The sequence below is a fragment of the Pristis pectinata genome, chromosome 1 (genome assembly GCF_009764475.1).
Source record: "Pristis pectinata isolate sPriPec2 chromosome 1, sPriPec2.1.pri, whole genome shotgun sequence".
Taxonomy (NCBI): Eukaryota; Metazoa; Chordata; class Chondrichthyes; order Rhinopristiformes; family Pristidae; genus Pristis; species Pristis pectinata.
The window spans coordinates 105013787-105041250 of record NC_067405.1 but is presented as its reverse complement, the minus strand read 5'-3'; the positions used below and the strand labels follow the sequence as shown (position 1 = coordinate 105041250).

Genomic DNA, 27464 nt, shown 5'->3' with positions numbered 1-27464 from the left:
CTTCCCATTCAACCATCCGACATGCAACACCTGTCATTTCATATCTTCCCTTCAGGGACCCTGTCATTCCAGGTTAAGCAGTAATTAACTTGTACTTCCAATTTAGTATACTGTATTCAGTGCTCACAACATGGTCTCTTCTGGCTTAAGGAAACCAACTCAGTCAAGGGATTGAGTACAAAAGTTGGGATGTCATGTTACAGCTGTACAAAATGTTGGGGATACCACACTTGGAGTATTGTGTGCATTTCTAGTCACCATACTACAAGAAGAAGGTTAATCAGGTAGAGAGGGTGCAGAAAAGATTCACGAAGATGTTACCAGGACTGGACGGCTTTTGTTATAAGGAGAGAATGGATAGGTTGGGACTATTTTTCTTGGAACAAAGGAGGCTGAGTGGTGACCTCACAGACCTTTATAAAATCATGAGGAGCATCAATAAGGTGGATGGTCACAGTCTTTTACCCAAGGTAGGGGAGTCTAAAATTAGAGGCATAGGTTTAAGGTGAGAGGTGCGAGCTGCCAGATGAAGTGGTAGAGATTGGTACAATTACAACATTTAAAAGATATTTGGACAGGTGCACGGATAGGAAAGATACAGAGGGATATGGGCCAAAATTGGGCAAATGGGACTAGCTCAGAGAGACATCTTGGTCGACACGGACAAGTTGAGCTGAAGGGTCATTTCCATGCTGTTATTCAATCTCTCTTGGTCTCTACCATATCAGAGACAATCTTCTTGTTCTCTTCACCTCTTCCATGACTTAATGAGGTACAGTACAAGAACAACTGGCATGTTCGTTGAAACCAATCCTGCGCTTTTAGACTGTGTCACTGAGAGGCATTTGGGTTGGCAAATGATTTAGTATATTGCTAGAGGTTTCATCATATATCCTGCACCATTCCCATACTCCCAACCCAGTGAAACTGTCCATTTCCCATCTTCTAACACTTTTTGTGACTAATTAAAAATGATTCAAAATATTCTTGCACAACATTTTAACTTTTCTTCTTAATTGCCTGCACCAGAATCCAAGATGGTCCTTGGCATTCTACAGATCAAAAAGAGAGAGCGGGCAGAAGGCTCAAATGTAGAGCCATAGAGCATATCAGAGCTTAAAATGCTGGCAGAAAAGAAGAAGCCACTGCAGTGCAGGTAAATGGGATTAGTATCATGGGTATTTGATGGTCAGCATGGGCATAATGGGCTGAAGTGCCTGTTTCTGTGCTGTATGACTCCATGACATTCACACTGGACTGAACTTTCCAACAGTGGGGGTGTGTTTTACTGTCTGAAAGTCTGTATGTTAAATAGGCTCCAATTATCAAAATCCATTGTCTTCCAAAGTGCTTGAGAAAATATTCATAATTAATGCAAAGCACTGAGAACGTAACAGTTTGCATTTGCTGACATACCAAATATCGTTGTTCTTTTTCTGATGTTGATATTGGAAAGAATATCATTAATGCAAACTGCTAATCAGTTTTATGATCAGACCGAAATAAACATCTAAAACTTTCTCAGTCACTCCTAAGCTGAACTTGGACAGAAAGGCTAGGATAAAAGATCAGGATCCCTAGCTTTGATTGCTGTTATGCAAACTGCTAAAGAGCGTGCCAGCGTGAAGCCTGGGTGGCAGAAGGCTGGGCTTAAGTGTGATGCACTTCATGATCAAATATCTGCTGATGCCAACTTATCTAGATGTACGCTTGAAGAATGGTGTCATCATTAGTCCCTGATATTTGTGTCCCAGGGAATGTGATTATCTTCAAGAGAAATTATTGGTGAAATATGTCCTCCAGGGCAATGACAGATCATAAAAGTTGATCATCAAAACATTGGACAAATTCTATTTCAATAGATATACTTCAGAAATAAATGCTAAGAGGCTAGTTTCTATTGTTCTAGATGTGGTGAAAGTATAATCTGCCCTTTATTTTTCTTTCCAATTCCAGTGGAGCTAAGGTGTAGCAGAAATTCCCCACCAGATTTGATGAAATTTTAGTATTAATTTTCATGTAATATTCCTTCACAACTTTTTATTTGTCAAAACACATTCTTAAACACGAGTTAGGTAGAATGGACCAGGAGCTAAAGGATGCCCAAAGGTTTCTGTGAAATCTAAGATTCTTGGTAGAAATAGTTTAAAATAACACGTTTTGGATTATATGGATTTCTATTATCAAGTCAGACCGGTGCAAATTACAATATCTCGATGTATCCCAACTGGTCTTTCCAAAAAGTAGTGCTACACAAATAATGGCTAATCTGATTCCAATCTCATCTGCTGTCATGCACCTCTACCGCCAAATTATGTGAAACAGTATCTGAATGCAGAAAGTTCAACCAAGAATCTATTTTAATTCTAGTTAGGAGCTTACATTAAATGGTATGAATTACTTTTAATTCATGTGTTAATTCATTAGTATTGTGGGCAAAGCATCCTCCCCTGTTCTTACCTTTAGCTGGACCAGGTGGACATCAACATGCTTATTCTCAGTATCCTGCTGCACAGAATAGGTGAGGTCTCTAACTCGCTCTGACGTCATCCGAAGCCAGTTTTCAATTTCTGGCAGATGTAAGACAACTTTCCAGTCTGCACCAGTGTGAAGTGGAGGAGGCTTCTCATAGCGCTGGATAGCATCAAATTCTTTTATCCTTCTCTCATCCTCTGGTTCTTCTAAAGGGGTCATGTTTGTGATCATGGGAGACGAGTCGGTTCCCGTGGCATCCAGCTGTTGGCTCCTCATGGGGGACAGTATGATACTCATGGCTGTTTGGGTAAAAGCCACATGAGAATCCTTATGAGTTCAGATGAGATGTAAGGTAAGATATTTATTTACTTGTCACATGTACATCGAAACACACAGTGAAATGCGCCTTTTTGCATTACTGAGAATGTGCTGAGGGAAGCTCGTAAGTGTCGCCTCTCTTCCGGCGCCAACATATCAATGCCACAGCTCCTAACTTGTACGTCTTTGGAATGTGGGAAGAAACCAGAGCACCCAGAGGAAACCCACGCAGACAGGGAGAACGTACAAACACCTTACAGACAGTGGCGGGAATTGAACCCAGGTCGCTGGCACTGTTATAGTGTTATGCTAACCGCTACACTAACTGCACAGACCAAAGAAAATAAATGCAAATGTTAGAAAAAGCTAAATCAAAATCTAAGTAAATTTGATCTGATTCTTAGCTCTCTGGATCAATTTAGTTCAATTCCTTTCCATCTTAAGACAGATTTTTAATGCTTTCTGAGAAATATTTAATGGCACAAAACATGCCAGGATGTGTCACACAGGATCTGATTAATGGAACATATTGTTAATGTGTTTTGCAATTTATCTTAAAAGGAAAGAGGAAGGGCACTTAAGTAAAAAAAAGGAATTCTACATCTCTGTGGTCCTAAATAATTTACTGTGAATGCATGACATACAAATTCATTGCAACTTGACCCTTTGAATGTGGGAACCTCACAAAAATTATTTCGAAAAGAGATTAGAGAACCCAGGAATGTTATTATCCATTATCGGACTCCCAAGATAATACAATGTAGTGCTTATGAAAGTAAAATAATACAATACCAATGGAATGCAACCATGCAGTTCTAAGCCATGTTGTATTTCTAAGCTGCATTGAGTGATACGATCTCAGTCAGATTGACAGGAGAAGCACTGCAGTTGAAAGTAGAACACGTGAGTTGGAGGAAAGATCAGACAGTGTTTCCATCCTCAATCACAATCCAGCAATTCCGCACAACAAAATGCATTGTTGGCAAAGGAACAACAGACAGAGGTGTGCCTGACTCTCATCTCTCCTCAAACCCAATGGTCACAAACTACTGAAAATCACTTTGACAGAATAATTAAAGAACAAAAGATTATGCTCCTCCAACGAAGTCAAATGGTAGGTGATATGGAAGTTCAGCTGTGATCTTATTGAATGGCAGGTCAAACAATTGCATCTCCTACTACTACTTCTTCTGTATCATAAATCTTAGCTCATTAACTTTATGGTTCATTATAAATAATCTATTTCACCTGGTTTCGTTATTATCCTTGCTGTCCTTTTTTATCAAAATAATTGGGTTTTAGGGCATTGACAAGACTACCTTCATTGCAAACCTCGGTTGTTCTGACCAGATGGTGGTAGATAACATTAAGATCATATTGAGATTATAAGGTGACCTCAACCAGTGACAATGAAGAATGACAACAGCTATCCATATCAGACTTGGATCTCTTTTGCTTGATAAACCAGTTAAAAAATAATACATGGAAAACGCATAATTTCATAACATTAAAGGTAAACTGCAACTTTGTTCACTACATGTTATTTATGTTTCATATCATTTATATTTCAGTATATTTTATTCTGATATAAACAGTGGAAAAGCTATGTGGTAGTAATTTTAGTATTTTCCACTTAGCAAGATATGATGCCAAATGTAATTTATGTTGAAACTTTTGCCTTTGTGAGTCACATAAATTTGTACGATGGAACATCAGAGACTATGCAGGAAGTTTAGTTTCATGCTGCAAATAATTTGCAAATGTCCCAAGTTTCTGACACTGTTCAGACTGAGGATTTGAAAACAAAACAAAAACTTTTCTCTTGTCTTATTCTGGAACAAATCACTGTTGAAGCAGAATCCATGATTCGTTTGAAAGGAAATTATTTCCTTGCAAAAGAGCACTCTAGGGTACTGGAACAAATGAGGAAATGGATTAGATAACAGAGAAGCTGTTGACTGTGTTCAGAAAAGTATGTGATTTATAGGCCATTTTTGTTACCTAAACATTCGCAATGGGATCCTTGAGTTCCAGGGAATCCCTAAGGTTATCAAATTTCCATTTGCCTGTCATTGGACTTATGCATTTGCATCTGTTGACTTATCGGGTGGCTGGCATTTCTGAGAATGTGTCCATATTTTTTTGGAACTGCCTGGGAGTGTCTCAGAATTTCAAGACAGTATCTGGAAATATTTTTTGCAGGAGATTCCACAGAGCATGTCATTATTTACACGTTACCACAGAGTTTTTCTACTTCTCCCTGAGAATCTGTCTCAATCCCAACCACAGACATCAACATATTTTAAATACTTTACTTCATTCTGGATTCCCTTTAGAAATGACCTACCTAGCAATTCTCCTTAAAGGAGATCATCAGTTGGTAAATAGGTAGGAACAGACTAATGCAAGATATAAACCAGGTAATACAGCCCTCAAGCTTGTTCCACCATTCAGTAAGAACATGGCTGATCTAATATTAGCCTCCATTTCACTTTTGCCCTGTTCATTCATGTTCAATGCACCATCCTGGCTATATATTCACACTTAGATCTCCTTAGGTCTCTTTTACCATGCTTTTTAAATCCACTTACCTTCAACCTTTTCTCTCTTTAACTTACCTGTGGATTTTTATTGATACTGATGATCAGTATTGACCTGGAATATTAACTTATTCCTGAAGATCTCTACAGATTGCCAGGGTGATCTTGATGTTTTTCTACCTGCAATGAAAGAACAATAAATAAGTACATATTGAAAGCAGTGATGTGAGGATGAGTTCAATTTAATACCCTCTGATTTACATATAAACAACAGCTTCAACCTATTGACAGCCACTTTTGGAAATGGATTGGATGAGCTTAAACTATGTTTTATACTTTTCTTAAACTACAATTCATTCAACATACAAAGAATTTCTCACAGAACTGCTTAGATATTACTTAATACAACAGGACAATTTCAAGATGGGACAAAGGCAATTTATTTCCCTCTTGTCACTCCAAAGCAAATATCTATATACGATTTTTGTGGAATCATTTAACTGCCTTTCAAATATAGATTAATTCAATATCTTTATAGAACAGTACAGCACAGAACAGGCCCTTCGGCCCACAATGTTGTGCCGACATAGCTATTCCCTCCTATGTACAGAATGCCCATATCCCTCTATTTTCCTCTCATTCATGTGCCCATCCAAGCCCCTCTTAAAAGTCCCCAATGAATTTGTCTCCACCACCCTATCAGGCAACACATTCCAGGCACATTCAGTAAAAAATGTACCCCTCACGTCTGTTCTGAACCTACACCCTCTCACTTTAAATGCATGCCCTCTGGTATTGGATCGCTCAATAATGGGGAAAAAGTTATTGCTTGTCCACCCTTTCTACGCCCCTCATAATTTTATACACTTCCAACAGATCACCGCTCAGCCTCTGCCGCTCCAAGGAAAAGAGCCCAAGTTTGTCCAGCCTCTCCTGATAGCACATGAATCAGTCAGCTTCAGTAATCATTTTGAGAGCATATTTTTACAAAGATTATTATTTGGAACAAATATTTAAGCAAATATTTGCTGAATTTTCAATGTGGATAGGTTCATTGCCTATCATTCTTTGCTTGGAGGCCTTAAGGAGGACAGAATGCAAAACTAAACTAAAAATGTGAGCCGTGGTTCAGTTAATAGCATTTTCCTTTTGAGTCAAAAGATCATGGCCTCAAATGTTAATCCTAATATTTGGGCACAAAAATGTAAACGAACACTCCAGTGAAGCACTGACGAAGCAGCACACTACCTGAGATTCTATCTTTCAGATGAGATGTTAAGCCATCTGCTCTTTCAGATGACTGTAATAATTCCCATGACACTATTTTGAAGAAGGGTTTATCCCACAACCACATCTTAAAAACATATTATCTGACCCTGCACTCATGTTGGAAGCTTGCTCTGTGCAAATTAGCTGCTGTGTTTCCTATCTTACAATAATAAGACAGGAAACACTGGAAGTACTCATTGGGGCATCCTGATAGGGAGATAAACATGAAACATTAGTTTTTTGAAACTCAACAAACCTTATTTTCGTCAATCAAAAGATTTCATATCTAGAGTTCAAACTGCTGCAAACCAAGATCCAAAGGTCATGAGGCAATAAGAGATGTGGGAAGACAAATGGATATAAGAAAAAGAGGAAAAGGTAACTACAAGGGAAGCCAAGTGGTAGTGGAAAGGCAAACCACATTTCTAATGAAAGTGTCCTTAGCATCTGTGTTCTGAACAGTGCTGTTCTTGTGTACATAAATAACTTGATAGTAAATGAAATCTAATGTCAAAAGCAGGCCATACAATTTTGGTCATTGAGATGCAAGGAATCAGTCAAATCCTGGCAACAGCACAGAAGACTGGACCATGATACGGTGTTATGCTCTTGTTAGAGTTCAAGAGGGGAACTCAAGAGCATAGTCCGAAGATCCAAGGAACATCTTATTGCATTTATTGATTCATAAGTGTATGCCAACTCCATCCTCAACACAGCTTTCTGGGAGAGCCATAAAAAGCTCTTCATGGATCAGATGTCTTTCATCATGCAACAACACGACTGCATGTGACAACGAGGCAAAATTCAAGTATCTGGGAGACCCATAGCTCCTTTGGAGGAAGGAATCAGTCTCATGGTATATGTATCTCACTCTGTGAAAAGACATTAATTAAACAATTGATGAGGAACAATGGTGGTTCATGCCAGTGGATTTGGATGTCTATAATATCAGTCTAACAGCTCGCATCTACCTTTCTACCATGATTGATTAATTAACTCATGATAAAACTGATTTTATTTTTATTCATTTGTTTTTGGGATATGGCTGCTGCTGGCAAGGCCAGCATTTATTGCCCATTAATAATTGTCCTTGAAAAGGTACTCTCACCATGCCACTCAGGAGGAAGTTCAAGTATATAGACCCAGTGATAATGAAAGAACAGAGATATATTTTTAAATCAGAATGTGTGCGACTTCAAGAGAACCTGCAAGCATCAGTTTTCCTATTCACTTTCCGCCATAGTCCTTTTGGGTCACAGTGATCATAGATTTGAGGGATGGTGTTGATGTAGCCTGGGTAACAATTTGTAGATGGTTGTGTCGGTGATAGACGGAATGAATGTTTAAGGTGGTGCGTGGGATGGCAATCAAGTGGGCTGTATTGTTTTGTATCATATTGAGTTTCCTGAGAACTGTCAGAGCTTCACTCAACCATCGAGATTGAGAATATTCCATTACTCTCCTGACTTATGCCTTGTAGATTGTGGAAAGGCTTTGGAATGTCAGGAGGTGAGATACTTGCCATTGGATACTCAGCCTCCCACCTGTACTTGCAGCCACAGCATTTATGTGGCTGGTCCACTTCCGCTTCTGGTCAATGGAGACATCCAGAATAAAGGTGGTGGGAGACTTGATGATGGTAATGTCACTGAATGTCAAGGATGAGTGGTTAAACTATCCCTTATTGGAGATAATGATTGCTTGGCACTTATATGGCACAGATGTTTCTTACCACTTATCAATCCATGCCTGAATGTTGTCAAAGTCCTGATGCTTGCAGGCATGGACTGATTTATTTTATTTGGAATTGTGAATGGAATTGAACACTGCATGATTATCAGTATACATCCCCACTTCTGATCTTATGATGGAAAGATGGTCATGAATGGAACAGTTGAAGATGTTTGTGCATGTTCCCTGAAGAACTCCTACAATAATGTCCTTGGGCTGGAATGATTAACTTCCAATGCATGAAGGATGACTCCAATCATTAGATGGTTTCTCCCTTGATACCCATTCTCTTCAGCTTTACCAGGGTTCCATGATGCCACACTCGGTCAATTGTTGCCTTGATGTCAAGGGTAGTAACTCTCACCTTGCCTCTGAAATTCAGCCCTTTGTTCCATGTTTGGATCAAGACTGTGATGAGGTCTGGAGTCCGGTGATCCAACCAAGTGGACATTGGTGAACAGGTTACTGATGAGTAATTGCTACTTTACAGCACTATTAACAACACCTTTCATCCTTAGTTTATGATTGAGAGCAAAGTCATTGGAAACGAATTAGCCAGGTTGGATCATAATGGAAGTCATTATCTGGAGTCTGGGAATGAGATCACTTAAAATTAATGGTTTATGTCAAACGTAATTGAAACAGGGAGATAACCAGCTGTTTTTGAAACTCTACAACGGATATAACCACCATTCACTTGAGTATGAAAGTATCCATGTTGATATCAAAAGTATGTTGGCACAGCTCACATGTTGACCTGTGCTTCTATTCAAGATGCTTTTATTCAAGATGTGATTCCATCTGTCAGGAGCCTGAATCTTTGTTTAGTTGTCTCATGACAAATTATTAATCATTATGAGGAGAGACTAAGGGACCTAGGGCTTTACTCTTTGGAGAGAAGGATGATGAGAGGAGACTTGATAGAGGTATACAAAATATTAAGAGGAATAGATAGAGTAGACAGCCAGCGCCTCTTTCCCAGGGCACCATTACTCAATACAAGAGGGCATGGCTTTAAAGTAATGGGTTTAAGGGAGATATCAGAGGAAGGTTTTTCACCCAGAGAGTGGTTGGTGCATGGAAAGCGCTGCCTGGGGTAGTGGTGGAGGCAGATACATTGGTCAAGTTCAAGAGATTGTTAGATAAGCATATGGAGGAATTTAAAATAGGGGGATATGTGGGAGGAAGGGGTTAGATAGACTTAGGCGTGGTTTAAAGGTCGGCACAACATGGTGGTCTGAAGGGCCTGTATTGTGCTGTATTTTTCTATGATTCTATTTATCTGAAACATGAGCCAACTGTCACGCAGATCTCCAGGCCAATGTAAATGATGTATCAGCCTAAATAATGCAGCATGGAGGGGGGGATAAGCCACTGCAGCTTTGTGTGCAATTCTTACTACATGGATCCTGATAATACGTCAAGGAAAATCCTTAATGACAGTCATGGATCACATGTAATCTTATCTATCATTCACCACAGTCAGCCACATTGTTTTTAGCTGGATGAATTCCATCCTCACTCCAATGTACACTTGGAGGTTCCTGAGTTTAGGCTCTGACCTTCTGTGCTTAAGCTCCCTAAATTTATGTAAACAAAATGTGTGATTGTTGGAGAAAAAGAGCAGGAATTTACGTTAAACAAGTAGAAACTCAACTGGTGGATGCATAATTCTCATTGACTTGAAATAAATCTTTATCATGGTTTCAGTGAAGGTCAGACACACAAATGGTGGGCAAAACTGCCAGAGAAAAAAAGAGTTCTGTGCAGGTTTAAGTTGTGGCTCGTCAGTTTTGAAATGTACAATAGTAAAATAAAGAGGTATAGAATGTCCATAATTATACAGAAAATAAACCTAGAACAAAGATCTCAATTAAAGCTGGGAACAAAAAGAAAGTATGTCCACAATTGTGAGAACCAAGCAAAGAATGGACATCTGGAGGTATTTCTTTCAGAGAGAAGAGGATCAACAGCTGGAGTGGATTCTGGAAGGATGGCTGAGTCCTCTTAATTTGCTGTATTGGATAAATCTTGCTTCAGATAACTGCGCCATGTATTAGCAAAATGTATCCTAGGCCAAAAGTTCATGCAAATATCTCCCTTGAAAAATTTAATTACACAAGTATTGTTCTATTTTGTACATAAATGGGAACACAACAAATGACAGCAAATATTTATAGATCATTGGAGAAAGAAAAATAATGCAATGGGATTCAAATAATTTGATGTTGATTAAAATGATATACTTTAAAAATATATCAACATGCAGAAAATGCTTGCAGGCATGATTAAAAAAATGAAATAATGAGATAACTGATTATTTCATTAATAATGAGGTCATGTAAATGTTAAAATCCTAAAACTAACATAAACATCTAGAAATCCAGATTATGTTTTCACCACGATGGAGCAAATTATAATTCACTGGAATTGAGGCAAGAAGACAGGCGAACCCCGTCCTGCACATACAGACTTGGTCTTTACATTGTACAGACCATTTTACTCAATGGTCCCATCCTTTTAACAGGTATGAATATTATGTCCATAACACTGGCCTTTTCTTTAAGTCATCCATGGCAGCAACTGCCAGTCTCACCCAAGTAACTAATTTTAAACAAAAGATTTTAAAATATATTAATTTACTTTGTGCCTCTTTCATTGTTGATGGATTTCTAGTGGATTTTCTGCTTTTATTTCAGTCACATAACTCCTGAGGATCTATAACTAGTTAAGCTGATGAAAAATTTTGCAGCATATACCTGCCCTTGAATATTGATGCAGAGTAGATGGAAAAGGTTGGCTTGGATTGTGTGGCATAGCAAAAATAAAAATGTGATATTCAGCAACACCACACTGTACCATTTGCAACTATTTCTTCAGTGTGCACACAAACATGCACATGAGCAATTTAATGAAGGAAATCCATGCTTTTCACAAGTGCTTATTTCTCCAAAAGAGTATGCCTATACTTAAGAAACAGGGGCAGGACCAGGCCAATCAGCTTCTTCAGCTGCTCTGTCATTCAGTCTGATTAAAGCTGATCTGATCTTGGCCTCAACACCACTTGCCCACATTCTCCCCATATTTCTTGAATCTTCACCTTGAATACACACAATAACCACCACCACCACAGTTCTCTGGAGCAGAGAATTCCTAAGCTTCACAATGCTTTGAGAGAAGAAATTCCTCTGCATCTTTATCTTAAATGGGCAAACCCTTATTCTGAAACTCTGCCCCTCATTCTCGGTTCCCCCAATAGTAGAAATATCCTCCCTGTATCCAACCTGCTAATCCTCCTCAGACTCTTCCATGTTTCGATAAGGTTATCTCTCATTCTTCTGTACTCCAATGAAGACAGCTCATATCTGCTCAATCTTTCATCATACATCAACCCCCTTCATCCCAGGAACCAATTCCTCATTTTCTTTAAATATGACGACCAAAACTGTGGATGACACTCCGGGTGCAGTCTCACCATCTCCCTGTGAAGTTGCATTAAAACCTCCCTGCATACATTTCTGTAGAATAGAGGCCAACATTCTATTAGCCTTGCTAATTTCTTGCTGTAGCCGCATGCTAGCCTTTTGTATCTCACATAATGAGATCTCAAGACCTCCTTATAGTGTAACATTTTGTAGTCTTACTTTATTTAAATAATAAATTGTTTTATGGTTTTTCCTTCCGAAGTGAATAACCTCATATTTTCCCACATTATACTCCATTTACCAACTTCTTGCTTACTTACTTAACCTGCCTATGTCCCTTAATAAGTTCCTTGCATCCTTTCCTCAACCTGTCTAGCCACTTGTTTTTGTGGCTGCAGTACACTGGTGATCTTTTATGTCTCATCTTATCATGTACTTTCTGGAAATCCAAATATACTACATCTGCTGGTTCCCCTTTATCCACTCTGCCATTACATCCTCAAAAAGCTCCAGCAAATTTGTTAAACGTTATTTCCCTTTCATAAGACCATGGTATGCCACCATGTTTTCACCAGGAATGAGGGAAATAACAAAAACTTCAGACATTTACAAACTTATTGCACTGAAAAATACCTTGAAAATACATTATGCTTTGAAGTATGTGCTGCAAGTAAGTTGTAATTAGCTTAAAGCCATCAGTACTAGCTAGAGAAATCTCAGTCATAAAAAACTAATTTCATTTTAGGTCTTTTATTCCCTTGGACAACTATTTTTGTTTATGATGCTTCAGCCTCCACTGTAATCTATGTTCCAAATCTTACTTTCAATTCTATAACATGATAGATACTTGCTAGTTTGCTGCGTAAAATATATTCGATGTGATTGGTTGCTCAGCCAACTCGATGGCATCATGGTTGTTGGGCACCAGGGATTCTGTTGAACTGACATGAGAAAAGTGTCTTTTTATTATCTGTACTCATAACTCTCTTCAATATCATTGGTGAGCACTGTTGCTTCACCTTTGACGATAAAATCCAGACCTGTATAGCTTGTTCTGGACAAAGAAATGGCCTGTATCAGGTGGTGTCACCATTAATATTAGCCAATTATTGGAATTTAAAGCTCTGTTTCTTTTGGATTGAATTGTTGCTGCATGCACAGTGAATCCATTACATACAGAACCTAGGTACTTGTGCAGAAAACCAACAGTTTCAATCACACATCAGCTGTCAGTTCCATATATAGAGATTCAAAGGCATTCCAATCATCAACCCACAAAGGAAGCAAATTAACTAAAATGAGAGCCATTTGCAATTAAATGTAATTAGTCAAGTGGGTCAAAAACATACCAGCAATATTTTGGAAGCAGCAACATATCCTCCAAAACAATTAATCCTACTGAAAAGATTAAACTAAACTGATTTACTTGTGCATACACTTCCCAAGAACAGCATCTATATGTATAAAAACAATGAACAATTTTCATTGCACTGCATAACTACCAGGCTACAATCAAAATCCCGATAAACTGTGCTGTGCTAGCATGTTAGATAGGTGTAAAACAGAACAGTTTTAAATCATTCAGAAAATTTAATGCACAAATTTAGTCAAATAACAAGATTAATGTTTGAAACAACAACAGCAATTAAATGCTCTAAAGAAATGACACAGAATGGGTTTCCACTAAAATGTGAGTTTTGGAATTATCATAGTAGATATTTAAAAATAGAGGTACAAAACACATGCTTAATTGGGGTAGGCATTTAATAATTTAATTAGGCACTAAAGATTTGTTTAATCAGGTCACACTGAAAAGGCTACCAGAGTTATGATCTCTTATTGTTTCCTTTTCCAAAATGATGTACCTTAAGAACACACATTTTAAAATAAATTCCTTATAAAGACTTGTTATATTTCATAGCACAACATTTACCTAAAAACAGCAAGGCTGATTCTCTCTGACTTGCAATAAGCAGATGTACAGTACAGCAGTCAGTTTCCCCGGTGACGTTCAATTCATTGGCCTAATGGATAAAAAAATCTAGTTACCAGAGCAGCAGCTCTGTAACTGATTTTATTTCCCAACACTGCTGTTCTTATCGCAACAGCAATGTTCAGTTGATTGCCATCCGGGATTTGCAGAGTTCTGACCTTTACAACCCACTGACCTGTGTCATGTCATTGGTTCCCGGAAACTGCAGATCCACTCTAACAGCACACATTTAAAAATGCACCCTCGGCTGCCTGCCTTAGCAAGCTGCATAATTTTACATTAATAAACAACAAATGCAGCAAAAGCATAGAGTGAAGTAACATTCCATAATCAGATATTATATCAGGTAAATTACAGAAAATTAATGAACTGTCATGCACTACTCTCATTGTGGAAACTGAAATTCACACCTCTGATGCTCATTTGGAATTATTGGAGGTATTATTCAGAAATCCATCACAGCATAAAGTCCCATACATTACAATTCCATTGTAATTCATCAGTGAATCTTCTCAAAGCTCATTTATCTTGTGAAACAAAATGCTAATTCCATCAGCAAAAAGAAAATAGCAGGTAGATGAGCCCTTATTTTCTTACCCTCTCTCTCTGAGGAAATGGACATTATCCGTTAGAGACTCCATCAGGAATGTTAAATTCCTCCTTCTAATTCTCCTCCTTCCTCCTTTCCCACCCTCTTTCTCTCTTGCCCCACCCCATTCTTTTCTTGCCATTACAACCTTGTAAGATAATAAATACATCATTATTTATTTTTTTAACATGTCTAAGGCAATATGTCAAAATAAATTGTAAACAGTGTCTTTATTCTTGGATTTATGGTTACTGAAAGAAAATTCAAACCAGAAGTACTAATTGCTTCTCTATAAAAAAATGTTTACCTAATTTTTCGATGCAGTTACTCAAATGCAAATTCATTCTTCATACACTGAAAATTATTCTTCAACACTGTCCATTTACTCAAATCATGACAGATGCAATTGCAAGCCAACAGGAACCTTTCTCAGGAAGCAGCTGACCTTCTTTACCAGGCCGATTACAGCAGCATAATGCAGTGAAAGATGGATCCATTAAGCCAGTAAATCTCAGTGTCCCAGCTTTCCTCACTCCTGTCACTTGAGTGATGATTGTTAATCAGCCTGAACCTTTTCAACTGGAAGGAAGAGCTAATCTGTATGACTGACTGTGGCATCATGGAGAGAACTGCCCATCCACACTAGGTTGGTTTGTTTTCAATACTCAGTAGGGCTGTGGTTAATAAGAACAATGGAACAAACTCTTTTGCAATAGCTTTCATTCAATTACAGCAACAACTACAAAAACCCAACTTTAATCCACATCGAGGTTTTCAAAAGGCCATATTGCAAAAATGGTAGGAAACTGGGAACTCCTTTTGTAACCACAAACCACTGTAATGACCTTTGATTAAATTCAGCAAGCTTATTTGTCTTTTGAATTTAAAATAAAGATTTTACTCCAAGAAAATTAAGATGGTCTGTTGAACGTATTAATGAGATTAACAAAGTATAAACAAAATAACTAAATTATAGATTGAGAGTTATCAGGGAGCCTCAGCATTGCAATAATGTACAATGTCCTTTCAGATCGTTAGTTTTCATAACTCATTGATGTAGACAAGATTTTGTTGAGTTGAGGAGTGGGACAGTATGGAGGAAATGTATGGCTGTCTCCATGAACTAACAGCCTGTACCTATCAATTAAAACAATTCACAGAAAATAGGCATCGTTATGTCTGTATATTCAGGTTTCCTATTACGACATCTGTCTTGATTGACAATCTTAAACTTTGATCGACTGAGATCAACATATTATCGAAATGCTTTTTGCTGTGTATTGGAAGAATAAATAATGAATATTGTTAAGTATAGAAACAGTTTAGATGGGTACTTGATGGTTGACATGGAAATGGTGGTTTCTGTATGTATGACTCTAATACTATTTTATCATTGTCATCGTCGTGGCTATCCCTCGAGATCGAGGATGATGGTCTTCGTTCCGCTGATCTATTTATGGGCTCTCAAGTGGCTTATGAGTCCAATCTTGGCTCTGAAAGTCCTTCCGCATTCAGGACAGGTAGTTCCAGATGGCAGATTGGGCTTTGGTTGTTGCTGCCTCTCTTTTCATCTTCTCTTTTTCTCTAATTCTGCACATCTGTTGGCTTCAAAAGTTGCTGTTCCTTCTCGGATGATGGTTTGCCAGAGTTTCCTGTCCTTGACATTGGTTTCCCAATTGTTGATGTTGATGTTACATTTCTTCATGTTGGCTTTTAAGACATCTTTGAATCCCTTCTGTTGTCCGCCTCTTTTACGTTTGCCTACTTTAAGCTGGGAGTAGAAGATTTGTTTCGGCAGACGTTCGTCTTTCATCTGAACAACATGACCGCTCCATCTTAGTTGGTTCTTGATAACGTAGGCTTCAATGCTTGTTGTTTTTGCTTCATTTAGCACGCTGATGTTGGTTCTTCTATCTTCCCAGCTGATATTTAAGATATTTCGAAGACAGCATTGATGGAACTTTTCAAGTGCCTTCAGATGTCGTCGGTATGTTGTCCAAGTTTCTGATGCATACTGGAGCGTTGGGATCACCACTGCTTTGTACACTAACACTTTAGTGTCTGTTCGGATGTCACGATCATGAAAGATTCTTGTTCGGAGATGTCCAAAAGCTGTTCCAGCGCATTTAAGATGATGTTGGATCTCATCATCAAGGTCGACATTGGAGGAGAGGTGACTTCCAAGATATGGAAAGTGGTCCACGTTTTCCAGGGTTGTTTCGCCAAGTTGAGTTGACGGTTCTATCCGATTTGTCTCAGTTGGTGACGGTTGGTAGATGATCTGAGTCTTCTTGGAATTGATGGTAAGTCCAAGTTTCATGTACGCATGGTTGAAGGCAGTCAGAATCTGTTGTAGGTGGTTTTCTGAGAGAGCTGCAACACAGTTGTCATCTGCGTATTGGAATTCGATGAGGGAACTCGTGGATGTCTTGTTTTTGAACTTTATACATCACTCACAAGTGCACTATATTTTATATTAGGAGATTATATGGTGTGAAACTAAAAGAATAAACACAATGTTGAACCACAGATCTTAATCTTAAAATCTAATTCACCAGTGCTGTGGAAAACAAACATGAAAGTACACAAAGTCTCATTGGCTAAACTCAGGATCATTCTTTTCAAATGTCGACAGAATATTGGATGCAAAGTAGGATGCTGCAAACTGGCGGCATGAACATTGAATTATTCAACCTGCGGTAACTGCTCCCCCGTCCCCTTTCTCTCTCCTCCTGATCCACCTGACCCCCATCACCATAACTCTTTCCCCTCCCCCACCCTCTCCATCTGCCAATCACACACACACTCCGCCCACTTGTTTCTCCCCCCCTTACTCCCCTCTGCTCTCCCCATCTCCCTCCCTCTATTCCATGCTCCATCTTCCTCTCCTATCAGATTCCATCATCTTCAGCCCTTTTGTCACTCCCACCTATCACCTTCCAGTTTCTGACTCCATCCCCACTCTCCCCTCTCCATCAGACTTTCACCCCCCCTCCTCACCTGGATCTATCACCCCCTCAACTATCACCTGCCAGCTCTTGCTTCACCCCTTCCCTCCACCTTTTTATACTGGCTACCTCCCCTCTATCTTTCAGTCCAGATGAAGGGCTGCGACCTGAAATGTCGACTGTCCATTTCAGTCCATAGACGCCGCCTGACCTGCTGCATTCCTCCAGTGTCTTGTGTGTTATATTACATCAGGACTTCCTAACCAAGCAATCCTTCTCCACCTCAAAAAGCGCATTAAACAAGCACAGTGCAGAACCTGGGGATATTTTTGTGTCAGTAACATTCTATCACACATAAGGGTCCAGACTTAGAAAGGCCTTTGTACTTTTCTCTGCTCAATTTGCCTCTCTGGATCAGCCATAGATGATCATAGAACTAAGAAAGTCTCAAAGCTGGTGGAGTATAAGGTGGGTTAAGCTTGGAGTCAAGAGGTGGGTCAGGGTTTCCAAGGTTGGGGAATACAATCAGGTGGGAGTGGTCGGGATTTCAAAAGACAGAATCAGGGTCCAGTCGAGCGGAAGTTCTAGAAAAGCCATCAGGTTGAAGTCCAGTGGTGAGGTAGAGGTGTGGGAAGCAGGGAGCAGGATAGGTGCGGGAAACATGATTTCCTAGGGTCTGTCATTGGAGTGTAGGGATTGTTAGAGATGGGGGCTCAATCGACCAGGAGAAGAAGGGAGAATCCTCAGCCTCAGTGGGCAAAGACCAAGTAAGGCTTTCAGTTACACAGAATTTGGCCTCAACTAGCTAGATAACACCAGTTTCAATGTGTACACCTCATTTGACATACCTCCACATCTGCACTGGCATACTTCAGGTACTAAGTTAAGTTTCTTTATACAGCACCATAAACATAACACTACGTTGAAGAATGTTGAGGCGTCTGGTTGCATCAGCACCCAAAATTTCTCAATGTCCTTGGACAATAGCTGGGCATCACTTTCCAACCATTTTCAGAAGTTGGGTCCTTTCAGGCATTAAACCATAGCAGGTTTTCACCAGATCTTGTAAATGACACAGAAACCCAAAGGTCCCTATCCAAGCCAGGACAGAAAAATATATTGTTGTTAATATTCCCCCTATTTAGAAGTTGTAGGATCAAGGTGAATCCATGGAAATGGGAATACAGTAGAAAAATGGAATCCTGATAGAAATTTAACCATGACCTGATTACAGGGCAGGCCAGGCTTGAGGAGTCTGTTCTTGCTCTTTAATTTTTTATATGCTCAGATGCACATCTTACAGCCACACACAGCAGCTCAGATTCATTATACAGCTGTCTGCTTTGTGCATGGATAAGCAACAGATAATAAATTCAAATCCTGGAGCTCCTCAGCCATTGGCATATTCATAGTGGCTTGTCAACACGCAAACACATCTACTGGTTAAACTATGTAAATCAGTTGTTAAATAACCATTGCAAAACCTGGGCACAAATTTTACCAGATATTACGTGGCCTTCACAGAGATCCTTGGTGTTTCCACAAAGGTCTATAGGTAGCCAAGGGATGTTCCAGTCAAACTTGCAGAGGGCAGTGGAATTATGCCAGGAGACAAACAATGAGAACTTTGAAGTCATGACACATCAGATTCAAGGACTTTACAATGTATGGTGCAGGCCAGTAAACAGAGCTTCAAATGATATTACCCAGCAACTGCAGCTGTATACTCACACACAACTCAAGGCACCTTTCCTCCCAACAATCACCTACTGATAATATCCATCAGTTAGGGCTCATCCCTGATATGTTTCGGGCTCATTCCATGCTTTCATTAAAAAAACCACTGAACTGAAATGTTGTCTCTTGATTCTCCTGCCACACATGCTACCTTATCTATTGACTATTTCTGGCATTTTCTATTTTTGTTACAGAGTTCCAGCATCTGCAGTTTTTTTATTCAATTACTATGCAAGTCCCTATTGGACTAACAAGTGGTTATTAAATTATCCTATTTAGTTTTTTTTGTATGTGCTGCATCCTACAATTATTCGATTACATCTTATGTTATTTTCTGCCTCTATTTGGTCCAGCTCAATTTTTGTTTCTGGGTTAATTTCTGCAAATCCTTGGTCATCTAATTTTGACATTACCTGTCCATTTTGAAAGCTTGTTCGTGCATAAGTTCTCTAACAAGTTTTGATCATTTTCTACCTTCAAATCAATCCTTAAATAAGAACATTTTTTTCTTGATCCCAACAAATGTAAACTCAACTAATGCCCATTTCACAGCTCACTTGGAATATGCCTTTGCTTATATGGTTGCCTAGAGCAGGAAGAAAGTTAACATTGGAGGCTAAAGAAGTGCACATATGGCCTGTAGGTTCTTAGACAAAGTAAAATTTAGAATTATTGAATTGTTACAATATGTAAGAAGGCCATTTGGTACATGAGTCTACACTTGCTCCCAGTAATCTGATCAATCTCAATCCCATGCTATTTCTACATAATCCTTCATTCCCCTCATGTCCAACCCATTCCATCTTGAAAGTCCAGACAGATTCTGTTTTGTTCAAAAGTTAAAACTGAGCCCCCAGTCCTTGAACCATCTAATAATGGGAAAAGCTTCCTTTATTATTATATCTATGTCATAATCTTATACACCTCCATCAAATCTCCTCTCACTTTTCTTTGCTCCAAGGGGAACAAAACCAGATTCCCTGGTTTCATCCAATAAAGGTCTTCAACCTAAAATATTAATTCTATTTCTCTTGCCAAATACGCTGCCTGACTTGCTAAGTGTTTCCAGCATCTTCTATTTTTACTTCTTAAGTCTCAACTTGATGCTGAAACCCCTCATCCATGGAACTATTCCAGGAAGTCTTTCCTGCACCTTCTCTGGAACATTCACATCCTTTCTACAGAATTGTAACCAGGCATTCATACTCTACTTCTCTACATATGCCTTACTAATTACTCTCTCTACATGCCCTGGCATTTCCCAGGATTTGTGCACATATCCATCCTGGTCCCTCTGCCTCGGCAAATCTGTTATAACTGTGCCATTTAATCTATGTTGTCTTTCCTTATTCTTTTTGTCAATATGTATCACTTCACACTTTGGTGTATTAAATTTCATCTGTCACTTATCCATGCATTCAGCCAGATTACCTGTATCTTCTGAAAATCTATTGCTATCCTCCTCAGTTTACCACAAAAGGCAAAACAGGAAAAGTGGTCCAATAAGAAAAATTAAAAATAAAGCAACATTTAAGGAAAAGCCTTATAGTTGCCAGAAAAAAAGCCAAGCCTGAGGTTTGGGAGCATTTTAGATTTCTTTAAAGGAATGACCAACAAATTGATGAAGTGGAAATAGAATGTGAAAGTAAACCATCAAGAAACATAAAAACAGACTAAGAGCTTCTGTAAATACTGTAAATGGGAAAAGACAACTGAGAGCAAATGTACGTGTGTTACAGAGACCGGAGAACTTATAATGGGGAAGAAGGAAATAGCAGAAGAACTAAACACATGTTTTGTATCTGTTTTCATGGAAGACACAAAAAACCTGAGAAATCCTGGAGACCCAAGGATCCAGTGCAAATGATGAAAAGAAATTAGCATTAGTTATAAAAGAATCTACCAGAGAAATTAATGAGCCTGAAAACCAATAAATCCCAAGGATTTGATAATCTACATCCTAGTGTTTAGAAAGAAGTGGCTCTGGAGACACTGTATACTCTATCATCTTCCAAAATTCTACAGTTTCTGGAATAAGATCCCACAGATTGGAGGGGAGCAAATGTGACCTGACTATTTAAGAAAGGAGAGAAAAAGTAACTGACCTGTCACTCTGACAACAGTAGTTGGGAAAATGCTGGAAATTAAAATAAGATATGGAACATCAAGACATTGAGATAATAATGATTGATTGGAGTAAACATGTAGTAACACATGGGGAATCATGTTTGACCAATCGATTGAAGTTCTTTGTGGTTGTACCTTGCACAGAAGATGAGGAGTAACCAGCGGATGTGGCAGATTGGATTTTGGAACTGGTCCCACCCAGGAGATTGGTGAACAAGTTGGAGCACATGGAATTGTGTGCAATATACAAGTGTGGATTGAGAATTGGTTAACAGATAGATAGAAAACAACAAGGAAGAATAAACAGGTCCTTCTTGGGTTGACAAGCTATTACTAATGGGTTCTGCAGGAATTGATACTTGGACCTCAACTATTCAACAATTTCATAAAGGAACCAAATATAATAGTTCCAAATTTGTTGATGAAGTAGGAATGTGAGAGATGACAAAACGCAAATAGGCTCCACGTGGACATAGACAAGAAGGCTATGTCTCTATTTGCTAAAAATTTACAAGAATGAGAACTGATCTCATTGAGACATACAAAATATAGTTGGCTTGACAAGATAGATGTGAGGAGGATGTTGCCCCAGTTGAAGAGTGTAGAACTGGGGATCGCAGTGTCAAAGTAACAGAAAGGTCACATAGGAGTGAAATAAGGTGAAATTTCTTTACTCAGAGGGTGGAGAATCTAGAGAGTTGTGGAGGCTCAGTCACTGACTGCATTCAAAACAGAGATTGATAGATTTCAGGATACAAGAGGAATTAGTGAATCTGGGGATAGGTAAAAACAAAAACAGTACTGAAATGTAAGATCAACATGATCTTCTTGAATGGTGGAGCAAGCTCAGGAGGGCAAATGGCCAATTCCTGCTCTCATGTACTTAGAGCTTTGTGCCATCTACAAATTTGGAAATTTTATGCCGCACATACACGTCACACTCTTTAGTAGTATCGAAAAGAGCTCCAGCACAGCCCCTGGTAAATACCATTGCCCACCATCCTTCATTATGGAAAACAACCATTTGCCCCAGTCTCCACTTTGTTTTTTTTAAGCAAACTTCCTTTATATGTTGATAAATATCTTTAAATATATGGACTTCAAATACGCCGATGAAAATATTGCAGATGCTTGGAATTTGAAATTAAAATAAAAATGCTGGAAACATGCAGGAGGCAAGGCAGTGCCTATGGAAGGAGGAATAGTCAGAAAGGCCCTCAACTTGAAACATTAACTGTTTCTCTTTGCACATATCTCCTTCCGAGATTCGTGTAGTATCTTTCTCATAATAAAGGTATCATAGGGCTTTTTACAACAGCATATTCAGATTGATGCTGAGCTAATATTGTGGAATCTGAGGTGGATCTTAGAGATTCTTAAAGGACGAGAGAATAGGGTGGATGGGCAGAGAGATATATTAAGGGCACCCCAGGGCTTAGGGAAAAGATATCAGAAGGAAAAGGACATGGATGCTGCAGGTGAATAGGTTATCCCTTTGACTCTCACCAACTTTTACCGATGCACCATAGAAAGCATCCTATCTGGATGTATCACGGCTTGGTACGGCAACTGCTCTGCCCAGGACTGCAAGAAGCTGCAGAGAGTTGTGGACACAGCCCAGCGCATCATGTACACCAGCCTCCCCTCCTTGGACTCTGTCTTTACCTCTCATTGTCTTGGTGAAGCAGCCAGCATAATCAAAGACCCCACCCACCTGGGCGCAGTATGAAAGGCCAGGGGTCAGATGACAGTGACAACACTACTGACCCCCATGGTCAGATGATAGCATTGCCTATCAGGTCGGAAGCTATACCACTGTCAATCAGGGGTCCGGCTCCGCCCCATTAGGTAAACACCTTTGTCTTGCTGGACCACTCGGATTGGTCTGTGCGAGCACCTTTGTTCCTGGGCACATCTACTATTGGCCTGTTTAAAACACCTTTGTCCTTGCTGGGCCACCCAGCCCCCCCAGCAGTATAAAAGTGCTGCATGTTTGGTTTTTCTTCCTCCTTCTGTGTCCGAGGATGTTGAGGTGAGCTGTGCACTACCTCAGGGCAGTTAGTTAAGGACTCCCGAGACCAAAGAGCCAATGTTTGTCCAGAATCAGGGTGTTCAAACATTGTATTGTTTATTCCTTGATCATTTGTACCTAGTTTTTGTGTGTGTGTGTGTGTGTGTGTGTGTGTGTGTGTGTGTGTGTGTGTGTGTGTGTGCACCTCACCCTCTGTAGCGATTTTCCTCCACATTTGTGATCTGCTTGAGAGTGTGTGAGTGTGCATCTGTTCCCATTCATTCTGTCCCCGCGTTTGTCTTTGTTAATACCTCATTCTGTCCCCGCGTTTGTCTTTGTTAATAAACCATTTTTAAATTATGAAGACTGTGTCCAGACCTTTACCTTTAAGATACCAAAAGAACCTTTCTCTGCAGAGAGTTGTGGACACAGCCCAGCGCATCACAGACACCAGCCTCCCCTCCTTGGACTCTGTCTTTACCTCTCATTGTCTTGGTGAAGCAGCCAGCATAATCAAAGACCCCACCCACCCAGGTCACTCTCTCTTCTCTCCTCTTCCATCGGGTAGAAGATATAGGTGCCTGAGGGCAAGTACCACCAGTCTTAAGGACAGCTTCTACCCCACTGTGATAAGACTATTGAACGGTTCCCTTATACAATGAGATGGACTATGACCTCACGATCTATCTTGTTGTGACCTTGCACCTCATTGCATTGCACTTTCTCTGTAGCTGTGACACTTTACTCTGTACTGTTATCGTTTTTACCTGTACTACATCAATGCACTCTGTACTAATTCAATGTAACTGTACAGTGTAATGAATTGACCTGTACAATCGGTTTGTAAGACAAGCTTTTCACTGTACCTCAGTACGAGTGACAATAATAATCTCCCCATATTTTGCTTGTATCCAATAAAGACTTTTAATTTCTCCCACACACATCATGTCAGTACAGTAATAAACTGACATTAACATGAGGAATTCATTCCACACTATCATATTATTAAATTTCTCTGTACAGTTATCAAGAATGTAACCAAATTGCATTTAGTAATTTTTCAGTGATTTCACAAACAATAAAAATGCCATCATAACATAGTTTGTGAAAAATTCATGGAGCTATACTTAATGCTTTGAAAATAAGTATTTTAAATGTAATAATTTACTGTTCTTTGGAAAAGCACTTGAAGCAATGATTGAAACTTGATGTGATTGTCACTGAAATGATGTGCAGTTCTTTTGCCTCTTTCTTTGTCAAAAGTGTTAAATTTGACACTCAATCAGAATTATCATCACTGACTTATATGACATGAAATTTGTTGTTTTGTGGCAACAGTACAATGCAAAGACATAAAAGTTACTATAAATTACAGAAACAAATAAATAGTGCAAAAACAGGAATAACGCGGTAACATTTGTGGGTTCATGGTCCATTCATAAATCTTTTGGTGGAAGGGAAGAAGCTGTTTCTGAATCATTGAGTGTGGGTCTTCAGGCTCCTGTATCTCCTCCCCAATGCTGAGAATAAGAAGAGGGCATGTCCCGGAGGGTGAGGGTCCTTAGTGATGGATGTCACCTTCTTGAGGCACTGCCTCTTGAAGATGTCCACGATGGTGGGGAGAGTTGTGCCACCTCCATGGACTTAACTATGCACATTTATTAACTGTATGAGAGAAAGCTAGAGATGTATGTTTTACCTGCTAGAAGTGTACATTATTTGGTCATGACAATTTGATGGTTTGGATGTCCTAGTCTGGAGTTGGACTGTACCCTTATTAATTTCTTCCATAATATTCATAAATTCTGGAACTCATTTACATACATGCCATTTTGACAAGGACACCTGCAATTTTAAATGTTACCATTTCAATGTTGCATGTTTTCATACATATCTTCCCTACAGTGTGTTGTTGGGTAAAGAGACCATAAGACAGAGGAGCAGAATTAGCCCATTCGGCCCATCGAGTCTGCTCTGCCATTCGATCATGGCTGGCTGATATTTCCCTCTCAACCCCATTCTCCTGTCCTTTCCCCATAACCTTTGATGCCCTCACTAATCAAGGACCTATCAACCTCCATACACTCAATGACTTGGCCTTCACAGCCATCTGTGGCAATGAATTCCACAGATTCACCACCCTCTGGCTGAAGAAATTCCTCCTCATCTCTGTTCTAAAGGGACATCCTTCTATTCTGAGGCTGTACCCTCTGGTCCTGGAAATGTCCTCTCCATGTCCACTATATCCAGACCTTTCAATATTCAGTAGGTTTCAATGAGATGATTCCCCCCTCACCCTTCTAAACTCCAGCGAGTACAGGCTCAGAGGCATCAAATGCTTCTCTTATGTTAAGCCTTTCATTTTTGGGATCATTCTTGTAAACCTCTTCTGGACCCTCTCCAATGCCAGCACATACTTCCTTAGATATAGGGCCCAAAACTGCTCACAATATTCCAAATGTGGTCTGACCAACGCCTTATAAAGCCTCAGCATTACATCCTTGCTTTTATATTCTAGTCCTCTCGAAATGAATACTAACATTGCATTTGCCTTCCTTACTACCGACTCAACCTGCAAGTTAACCTTTAGGGAATCCTGCACTAGGACTCCCAAGTCCCTTTGCATCTCCGATTTCTGAATTTGTTCCCCATTTAGAAAATAGTCTACTCCTTCATTCCTTCTACCAAAGTGCATGACCATACACTTCCCTACACTGTATTCCATCTGCCACTTCTTTGCCCATTCTCCCAACCTGTCCCAGTTGTTCTGTAGACTCCCTGCTTCCTCAACACTAACTGCCCCTCCACACCTCTGTATCATGCACAAACTTGGCCACAAAGCCATCAACTACATTATCCAGATCATTAACATATAACGTGAAAAGTAGGAGACCCAACACCGACCCCTGCAGAACACCACTGGTCACCACCAGCCAACCAGAAAAGGCCCTCTTTATTCCCACTCTTTGCCTTCTGCCAGTCAGCCAATCTTCTATCAATGATAGTACCTTTCCTGTAATACCATGGGCTCCTGTCTTGTTTAGCAGCCTCATGTGCAGCACTTTGTCAAAGGCCTTCTGAAAATCCAAGTAAACAACATTCACTGACACTCCTTTGTCTATCCTGCCCGTTATTTCCTCAAAGAATTCCAACAGATTTGTCAGGCAAGATCTCCACTTAAGGAAACCATGCTGACTTCGGCCTATTTTATCATGAGCTTCCAAGTACCCCGAAAGCTCACCCTTAATAATGGATTCTAACATCTTACCAACCACTGAAGTCAGGCTCTGGCCTATAATTTCCTGTCTTTTGCCTCCCTCCCTTCTTAAGGAGTGGAGTGACATTTGTGATTTTCCAGTCCTCTGGAACCATTCCTGACTCTAATGATTCTTGAAAGATCCACAATCTCTTCAGCTACCTCTTTCAGAACCCTGGGGTGTAGTCCATCCAGTTCAGGTGACTTATTTACCTTCAGATCTTTAGGCTTCCCAAGCACCTTCTCTTTAGTAATAACAACTATATTCACTTCTGTCCCCTGACTCTCGAACTTCGGGCATGTTGCTGGTGTCTTCCACAGTGAAGACTGAGACAAAATACTTATTCAGTTCATCTGCCATTTCTTTGTTCCCCATTACCTCTCCAGTGTCATTTTCCAGCAGTCCGATGTCTGCTCTTGCCTCTTTTATTCTTTACATATCTGAGAAAACTTTTGGTATCCTATTTTATATTATTGTTTAGTTTAACTTCATATTTCATCTTTTCTCCCCTTATTGCTTTTTTTATTTGCCTTCTGTTGGTTTTTAAAAGCATCCCAATCCTCTAGCTTCCCACTGATTTTTGCAATATTGTATGCCCTCTCTTTTGCTTTTATGCTGTCTTTGACTTCCCTTGTCAGCCACGGTTGCCTCATCCTCCCTTTAGAATGCTGCTTCTTCTTTGGGATGAACTGATCCTGCATCTTCCATATTACTCCCAGAAACTCGTGCCATTGCTGCTCTACCTTCATGCCTGCTGGGGTCCCATTGCAATCACTTCTTCTCTTCTCTCATGCCTCTCCAGTTACCTTTACTCAACTATAATATTGATACGTCTGATTTTAGCTTCTCCCTCTCAAACTGCAGGTTGAATTCCATCATATTATGATCACTGCCTCCTAAGGGTTCCTTTACTTTAAGGTCCCTAATTCAAATTTGGTTCATTGCACAACACCAAATCCAGAATTGCCTTTTCCCTGGTAGCTCAACCACAAGCTGCTCTAAAAAGCCATCTCTTAGGCATTCTACAAATTCCCTCTTGGGATC

At 39.6% G+C, this 27464-nt stretch overlaps 1 protein-coding gene across 4 annotated transcripts in view; it reads right to left on the bottom strand.

The window, feature by feature from the left end:
• The window catches only part of akap6 (A kinase (PRKA) anchor protein 6), a 303452-nt gene that overhangs the window by 256983 nt on the left and 19005 nt on the right, over positions 1-27464 (bottom strand). For all 4 annotated transcript variants that reach the window (XM_052026999.1, XM_052026993.1, XM_052026990.1 and 1 more), the window contains exons 2-3: positions 5412-5513; positions 2461-2774 (exon numbers count right to left, since the gene is read on the bottom strand). In XM_052026999.1, the coding sequence (XP_051882959.1) occupies positions 2461-2772 (312 nt within the window). In that variant the 5' untranslated portion in view covers positions 2773-2774; positions 5412-5513. The remainder of the gene's footprint in view (positions 1-2460; positions 2775-5411; positions 5514-27464) is intronic.